General features: G+C 45.6%; 1 protein-coding gene across 1 annotated transcript; it reads right to left on the bottom strand.

Moving 5' to 3' along the window:
• Positions 1–4,357: 4,357 nt before the first annotated feature.
• On the bottom strand, positions 4,358–8,497 carry LOC308578333 (uncharacterized protein). The gene is made up of 3 exons (XM_081178609.1): positions 8,367–8,497; positions 5,812–5,913; positions 4,358–4,644 (listed from the first exon to the last, which is right to left on the bottom strand). Exons 1-3 carry the CDS (start codon positions 8,484–8,486, stop codon positions 4,384–4,386), a joined length of 483 nt encoding a protein of 160 aa, XP_081034735.1. The 5' UTR covers positions 8,487–8,497; the 3' UTR covers positions 4,358–4,383.
• Positions 8,498–9,075: the final 578 nt, after the last annotated feature.

The following is a 9,075-nucleotide window of genomic DNA, read 5'->3' as shown; positions in this document are numbered from 1 at the left end:
TGCCACAGGGTTCTGTCTTGGGCCCGGTCTTATTCAACATCTTTATCAACGACTTGGATGATGGATTCAAGGGCATCCTGATCAAATTTGCAGATGACACCAAACTGGGAGGGGTGGCTAACACCCCAGAGGACAGGATCACACTTCAAAACGACCTTGACAGATTAGAGAACTGGGCAAAAACAAACAAGATGAATTTTAACAGGGAGAAATGTAAAGTATTACACTTGGGCAAAAAAAATGAGAGGCACAAAAACAAGATGGGGGACACCTGGCTTGAGAGCAGTACATGTGAAAAGGATCTAGGAGTCTTGGTTGACCATAAACTTGACATGAGCCAACAGTGTGACGCAGCAGCTAAAAAAGCCAATGCAATTCTGGGCTGCATCAATAGGAGTATAGCATCTAGATCAAGGGAAGTAATAGTGCCACTGTATTCTGCTCTGGTCAGACCTCACCTAGAGTATTGTGTCCAGTTCTGGGCACCACAATTCAAGAAGGACACTGACAAACTGGAACGTGTCCAGAGGAGGGCAACCAAAATGGTCAAAGGCCTGGAAACGATGCCTTATGAGGAACGGCTAAGGGAGCTGGGCATGTTTAGCCTGGAGAAGAGGAGGTTAAGGGGTGATATGATAGCCATGTTCAAATATATAAAAGGATGTCACATAGAGGAGGGAGAAAGGTTGTTTTCTGCTGCTCCAGAGAAGCGGACACGGAGCAATGGATCCAAACTACAAGAAAGAAGATTCCACCTAAACATTAGGAAGAACTTCCTGACAGTAAGAGCTGTTCGACAGTGGAATTTGCTTCCAAGGAGTGTGGTGGAGTCTCCTACTTTGGAGGTCTTTAAGCAGAGGCTTGACAACCATATGTCAGGAGTGCTCTGATGGTGTTTCCTGCTTGGCAGGGGGTTGGACTCGATGGCCCTTGTGGTCTATTCCAACTCTATGATTCTATGATTCTCTTCTCATGAGGTGGCCAAAGTCTTGGAGCCTCAGCTTCAGGATGTGTCCTTCCAGTGAGCACTCTGGGCTGATTTCCTTCAGAATGGATAGGTTTGATCTTCTTGCAGTCCATGGGACTCTCAAGAGTCTCCTCCAGCATCATAATTCAAAAGCATCAATTCTTCGGCGATCAGCCTTCTTTATGGTCCAGCTCTCACTTCCATACATCACTACTGGGAAAACATAGCTTTTACTATACTGACCTTGTTGGCAAGGTGGTGTCTCTGCTTTTTAAGATGCTGTCTAGGTTTGTCGTGAGATGATTACCCCTCCTTTATTGCCTGTTCCGGGTTGCCCAACCACTACCCCAGAGTCCTCTCTTGGCAGATCAAGAGGAGCAGGTGACGGCAAAGGCGGCCGGGTTTTGAGCTGGGGCAGTCAGAATAAGGTCCACTCTCGATTCAAAACCCTCAAATGTATTTGATATCATTGATTTTTCATTTCTATTCCTTGCAGATCATCTCGTTGTTTTATTGCTACAACCAAGGGCTGATGCAAATTAAGAGGATAATGATAATGATGATGATGATGATGATGATAATAATAATAATAATAATAATAATAATAATAATAATAAATAAAAAATAAAAAAAACTTTTATTTGTATCCTGCCCTCCCCGTCCGAAACCGGGCTCAAGGAGGCTAACACCAAATATGTAACACTGGTATAAAATCAAGCAATAACGAAATTACCTCCTGAAAACAAGCCAGGATCAAATTCAAATCCAATTAGATGGCTTTCCGCAGGATTAGGGTTGGGAACAGTAAACGCTCATCAGGCCCAACTCTTATATGGGCCTGTGAGAACACTGGGAGGCCTCTTTCATACTAGTCCTTACACAAAAAGAGAAGGGGAGTCAGGTTGAACCAAAGGCCCGGCGGAACAACTCCATCTTACAGGCCCTGCAGAAAGATGTCAGATCCCACAGGGTCCTGATCTCTTGTGGCAGAGAGTTCCACCAGGCCGGGGCCAAGGCTGAAAAGGCCCTGGCCCTGGTCGAGGCCAGCCTAATCTCCCTGAAGCCCAGGACCTCTAACATTTTTTTATTTGCAGACTGTTAGATCCTCCGTGGAGAGGCGGTCCTAGGCTGTATTCATTCGTTTGGCCCAACGTGGGGCTCGTACCCATGACCCCAAGATTCAGAGTCTCAGCGCTCTGCTGCCTGAGCTACTCACACAGCTGCCCTCTTGTGCACCTCACCTCAAATTTGTCCGAATTGTGCATGCCTGGGATTCACTGCATGAGATGGGAGGTGGGGTGGTTCCCAAAGTCAGAGCTCATGTAGCCAACGCGGAGCCGGCCCTCACTGCCTTTCAGGTCCTTGGGGTGCTCGTAAGGCGGCTTGTGGAGCACGTTGATTTAGCAAGGGGATTCAAGAAAGCCGGGTTACGGAAATGACATGGGGGTGGGGGACATGAGGCCACATCTTTGAAGTTGTTCCAATGTTACAAATATACATACCTTTGACTTGACAGCCCAAGAAAGACACGCAGAAAATCTATGCTTTAACCGACTCTCCTCATTCCGCCATTTGAACGAATTTGGGCTCCACCTCCCTCCATGAGCCAAGAAGCAGGAAGTCATGTAGGCAGCAGGAACAGGGCATCCCGCCAGAATTCCCCAAGCCTGAGAGCACATACACGGCACCCCACCGAGGGAGAGACCAAGGGGGCAACCATAGACATCTGCCAAGGCAGTTTAGCAAGGCAGGTGTTCTGAATGCCCATCTCCAGACAAGTCCAGTGGGAAAGGACGTGTCAAGAGTTTTATTGTTCTTTCAGTGATGGAGATTTAAGGGGTCTGATAAAGGGACCTCATAGTGAATGCATAACCCTTGTATACCCCTCCTCATTTGTGATGTGCTAGTGATGTAGTGATGATGTATCAACGATGCTGCTTGAAGTGTATTCTGGGGGGAAGAAGGAAGTTTTAAAAGTTGACATTGCCCCATGCTCGGGGTTCTTACTCCTGGGCAGACCTGTGGTGCAACAGTAAGAATCATGGTCTACTGACCACTGTTTTGCTCCAAATTACCGGGCTGGGACTTCCTCCTTTTACTGACAGCATGGACCCATGGGGGACAAGTGCCCCGGTGAGCTAGGCTGTCAAGGAGTCACTCACCCTGGAATTTTTTCGCTTAACAGCCATTGGCGCCAATACAGAGCAGGCTTCCTAAACCTTGGCCCTCCAGCTGTTTTCAAACTACAGTGCCCATCATCCCTGACCACTAGACCTGCTAGCTAGGGACCATGGAGCTGTAGGCCAAAAGCATCAGGAGGGCCAAGGTTGAGGAAGCCTGATAGAGAGCTCTACCTCTCTTTCAAATCAGAGCCGGCAAAGGCGGTGGAGTTCCTGCGCGGGTGCCTCGAGGCGGTTGGAGGATGGATGGCAGCTAACTGGTTGAGGTTGAATCCTGACAAGACTGAAGTTCTGTGGTGTGTGGGCGGGTGGGGGGGACTCCCTGGTCCTGAACGGGGCAACTGTGCCCCTGAAGGACCAGCTGCACAGTCTGGGGGTCATTTTGGACCCATGGAGGCACAGGTCTGTTCTGTGTCCAGGGCAGCTCTATCTGGGATGCAGGATAAGACCCTCCCTGCCCACGGACTCTCTTGCCAGAGTGGCGCATGCTCTTGTTATCTCCAGCTTGGACGACTGCAATGCGCTCTATGTGGGGCTACCTTACTGCAATTAATCCAGAATGTGGTAGCCAGACTGGGGGCCGTGAACAGCTGCAGAGACCACATAACACCAGTCTTGAAAGACCTGCATTGACTCCCAGTACGTTTCCGGGCACAATTCAAAGTGTTGGTGCTGACCTTGAAAGCCCTAAACAGCCCAGCAGATGAAACTTTCCTCTGGTTGTCAATATTAAGAGGATGCCAGCAAGATCAAACCTTTCTGTAAAATAAAGGATTTAAATCCAGTCTGACTGAGACCACATACCACCGGTCCCAAGAGATCTGCTTTGGCTCCCAGTACGTTTCCAAGCACAATTCATAGTGTCGGTGCTGACCTTGAAAGCCCTCAATGGCCTCGGCCCAGTAGACCTGAAGGAGCATCTCCACCCCGGACACCGGGGTCCCTCTCCCGAAGGCCTTCTGGCGCTTCCCTCCCTGCAAGAAGCCAAGTTACAGGGAAGCAGGCAGAGGGCCTTCTCGTGGTGACGGCCGCCCTGTGGAACGCCCTTCCATCAGATGTCAAAGAAATAAGCAATTATCTCACTTTTAAAAGACATCTGAAGGCAGCCCTGTTTAGGGAAGTTTTTAAATATTTAATGCTGCCTTGTGTTTTTAATATTTGGTTGGCAGCCACCCAGAGTGGCTGAGGATACCCAGACAGATGGGCAGGGTAGAAATAATAAATTATTATATATTATTATATATCCAAAGCCAACATGAAAGCATTCAAACTCTGACGGAACGGAGCGGCGCACACCTCTTCACAGCATAGACCCACCTTGTCCAGGCAAAGGTTCCCATGTCTCTCGGCAATAGCCTTTCGGAAGCCGTGAGACAGTGGATACAGCATGCTGTGATGGGGGTGCACCGAAGGGAGCCGGTTCTTCTCCAGCTGGTCAGCCACAATACTGACAAGCTTCTTCATTCTCTCGTCGTAATCGGTCCAATCACAGACGATCTGAAAGGGGGCAAAGAAAACCAGGGTTCTAGATTCAGGTAGGTAGCCGTATTGGTCTGATGAAGTCAAAATATATATAAAAATTGTCCAGTAGTGCCTTAGAGACCAACAAAGTTTGTTCTTGGTATAAGCCAGGCACCCCAAGCCTTCGGCCCTCCAGATGTTTTAGACTACAATTCCCATCATCCCCGACCACTGGTCCTGTTAGCTAGGGATCATGGGAGTTGTAGGCCAAAACATCGGGGGGGGCGCAGGTTGGGGATGCCTGATATAAGCTTTTGTGTGCATGCACACTTCTTCAGATACACTGAAGCGGAAGTCCCCAGACCCTGATATACAGAGGGAGAAGTCCCCAGACCCTGCTATATAAGAGTAAGGAGAAGCCCCCAGACCCTGATATATAGTGGGAGGGTGAGTTGGGGTTTTTCTCCGAAGGGTAGTAGGAGTCAATGGTATAAGTCCACCTGCTGGCAACTGTGAATGACTGAAAAAACAAGGGATGGTACGCAGATGACCTGAAATAGTTTTAGGATATTTAGGATAGCAATGGATCCAAACTACAAGAAATAGTTTTAGGATATTTAGGATAGCAATGGATCCAAACTACAAGAAAGAAGATTCCACCTAAACATTAGGAAGAACTTCCTGACAGTAAGAGCTGTTCGACAGTGGAATTTGCTGCCAAGGAGTGTGGTGGAGTCTCCTACTTTGGAGGTCTTTAAGCAGAGGCTTGACAACCATATGTCAGGAGTGCTCTGATGGTGTTTCCTGCTTGGCAGGGGGTTGGACTCGATGGCCCTTGTGGTCTCTTCCAACTCTATGATTCTATGATTCTATGATTCTATGATTCTAGGATATGTAATGAGACACAGTCGTCCACAGGTTGACCATACCGATTGAGTCCTACTACCGTTCAGAGAAATACCCCGCCCCACCCTCCCTCTAAATATCAGGGTGTGGGGACTTCCGCTTCAGTGTATCTGAATAAGTCTGCCTGCACATGAAAGCTTAGACACAGAACAAACTGAGTTGGTCTCTAAAGTGACATTGGACAATTCCTGAATTAGGTGACGCTTTTACCATTACCGTGGTACCTTGGGACTCAAACGCCTCGGTTCCCACATGCCGGAAACCCTGGGAGTGTTGGCCCTTAAAACTCTGCCTCACCTGCAAACAGTGCGCCAGGTTGCAGTAAGCGTCAGGAAAATCCGGCTTCAGTTTCAAGGCGGTGCGATACGAAGCAATTGCCTCTGGGATGTTTCCGGAATCCTAGAAAGGGAGGGATATTTCAGCAATTGCCACTAGCTTTTTTTCTCAACCATCAAAACCAAAGATGAAGAACAGACAGAAGGCACGATGATCCACACCTGGTAGACTTATAAAGTAACATTCAACAATCATTGGAATAGAACAGGGGTCGGCAAACTTTTTCAGCAGGGGGCCGTCCACTGTCCCTTAGACCTTGTGGGGGCCAGACTAGATTTTGGGGAGGGGGAAAAAGGAACGCATTCCTATGTCCCACAAATAACCCAGAGGTGCATTTTAAATAAAAGGACACATTATACTCGTGTCAAAACATGCCGACTCCCGGCTAGATTGAGAAGGCCATGGGGCCGTAGTTTGCCTCCCCATGCTATAGAATAATATTGAGTATCAGCATGTAAAAATTCAATAGAAACCTACTCTTAACAATTACAATAAATTGTAATTAATCGTACAATAAATGAATATTACAATGAATGATTATTGTAATTGATCATAGAATAAATGTTACAATAAATGGTTATAAAACAATGGCAAGTCACAGTGTCTACAATAGCCGCAGCGAGAATCTTAACAGACAAAGGATGGAAAGGAGAATCCCATCCCTACTAAGTTGGCGTAGCTAGCAAAAAGGCTAAAATACGCAGAATTAGCAAGATTATAATACAGGCAGAATTACGAGAGGTTTTGGAAGAAACATTTCATAGAGAACAGGACACTTGCAGAGTACAGTGGTACCTCTGGATGTGAATGGGATCCGTTCCGGAGCCCCGTTCGCATCCTGAAGCGAATGCAACCCGCATCTGCACGTCGCAATTCGCCGCTTCTGCGCATGACATCATTTTGAGGGTCTGTGCATGCGGCGAAACCCGCAAGTAACGTGCTCCGTTACTTCTGGGTCACTGCGGAGCGCAACCCAAAAATATTCATCCTGAAGCATATTTAACCCGAGATAGGACTGTATTGTCTAAATTTACAGGGGTGCCCAAATTTTCCCAAAGAGGGCCAGATTTGACATGAGGGCGGGGCAAATTTGTTGAGCTGTTTTAGGATTTAACCCCAAGGTTGTTGAGCTCTTTTTAGGATTGAAGTTGTTGAGCATTTGGGGGGGGGGGTTGCCCCAGTAAGTAAACCAGGTTACGCTCCCCGGCCACACGCTGGACATGTGTGGTCTAAAAAAAAATGTTGGGAAAATTTAAATTCTTTGGCAGGTGTGGATTGACAAAGGACAGCAGGAAATATGACAAAACCAATGCATTTTGAGATCTAGGAGAGACGAGCAAAAGGGCGCCATCGGAAATGTGACGTAGGGGTGATTGGAAGTCACAATGAGATTTTTGGGTGTGGAACTCCACCATACTTTCCGTCTATATAAGCCACCCTCTATTTGGGGGGGCTCAAATTTAAGAAAATGAGCCATTCACCCACCCAATCACCCGTATAAGACCTCCCCCCCCCATTTTTATTTCAAAGTAAAAATAGCAATTTTTTCATTTTCCTTTTAAAAAAATTATTTACAAACAAACACATAGACACAAAACAAAATTCGTATTACCCTACCACCCAAAATTTCAGACATTAAAACCACCCTCGTGGCTTCCCTCCACCGCCCCTCACCCTCCTATATAATATTTCACATTGCCATTTTTATTTCCCCCCTATTTATTTATTTATTTTTGATTTCATTTTACATGCTAGTTGCCGTACATTTTCAACACTATACATTACATATATGGATTCCCCACATCTAACCCTATACACAACTCAGCATTTACCCAAATACCCACGTGACTTCCTTCACTCACATTCACATTGCAATTTTTATCTAAATTTATATTTCTTAACTCTTTTAACTTACTATTTATTATTATTATAAACCAGATTTACAAACATTAAACCAAACATATCAACATGTTAGTTTTTGAGCAGTACTTGAACACATAATCTTCAAACCATTTCCATTATATTTTTATTTTCCAGTTTGATTGGTACCTTATTACTGCACTTGACCTTGCCAGTTCTATAAATTCAATTAGTTTCTTTATCCAGTCATCCTTTGTGGGTATATATTTCCTGTTCCAGTTTTGTGCAAGGAGTAGCCTTGCTGCAGCTGTCGCGTATAAGAATAATATCTTCCCATCTTGTGGTATTTCTTTACCTCTTATACTCAGTAAATATGCCTCTGGTTTTCCCCTCTAAATTAATTCTGATCATCTTTTTTATTTCCTCATGAATTTTTTAACGTTTCTGTAGCCCCACCATAAACGTATCGGCGTGCCCTCTGCCTCCTCACACTTCCAGCATAAATTCCAATTCTCCCCTTTTTCTTTTTGTGCCCCATCTCGGTTTGGGACGGCTTTTGCCAGTTGTTTTCCTTTTGTAAAAACTAAGATTCCCCTGCTGCCCCCCCCCCAGTTTTTTTTTAAAAAAAATAGATTTAGCAGAGACACAAAGCTTACCTTATGGATGGAAGCGAGGTTGCTGTGGGCATCGGCAAACGCAGGATTTATCTGGATTGCTCTTGTGTAGCATTGCAGAGCTCCCTGGACGTCTTGCATTTCCTTCAAGGTGTTCCCCATGTTGGAATAGGCGTCTGCAAAAGTGGGACTGATTCTGACATGGAGGGGGAGAGAAAAAGTGCCATTTTGGTACAAAAATACTCTGAAGTTACGCTGGAAATGTAAGGGTCAAGAAGGCTCTTTCTATCCTATACGGTGGTCTTTAGGGCAGTTCATTAAAAAAACTTTTTTAAAAAATGCCTTCTCCAAAGCCTTCACAAAATAGGAAAACGTCCAAGAAAACAGCTATTTTCATGGAGGGTTGAGATATTAACTGATATGCACAAAATTTCAGATATAGCTATATAATCCCTAGTGTAGTAAGATAAGACCTTGGGAGCAGGCATCTTCAAAAAAGTGTTTTTTTATGAACCACCCTAGTGGTCATGTGAGACAGTGAGACCTTGGTTCTCAAATGTTTTTTATACAGGTTTCTTTATACAGAAGGTTTTTTATACAGAAAGGTTCAGCATTGTGGCATCCTCTTCATACGGACAAGCAGCACTTTCCTTTTGGGAAATTCCATGCTCCTCAATTCTGGCAATTATTAATCACTCTCAATTCCACCCTAATAATTGCCACCTGCCCGGATTTTAACTTGTCTGAATTA

This window comes from Podarcis bocagei (assembly GCF_964188305.1).
Source record: "Podarcis bocagei genome assembly, chromosome: W".
Taxonomy (NCBI): domain Eukaryota; kingdom Metazoa; phylum Chordata; class Lepidosauria; order Squamata; family Lacertidae; genus Podarcis; species Podarcis bocagei.
The sequence above is the reverse complement of the archived record's forward strand: the minus strand, read 5'-3'. Positions and strand labels throughout refer to the sequence as shown.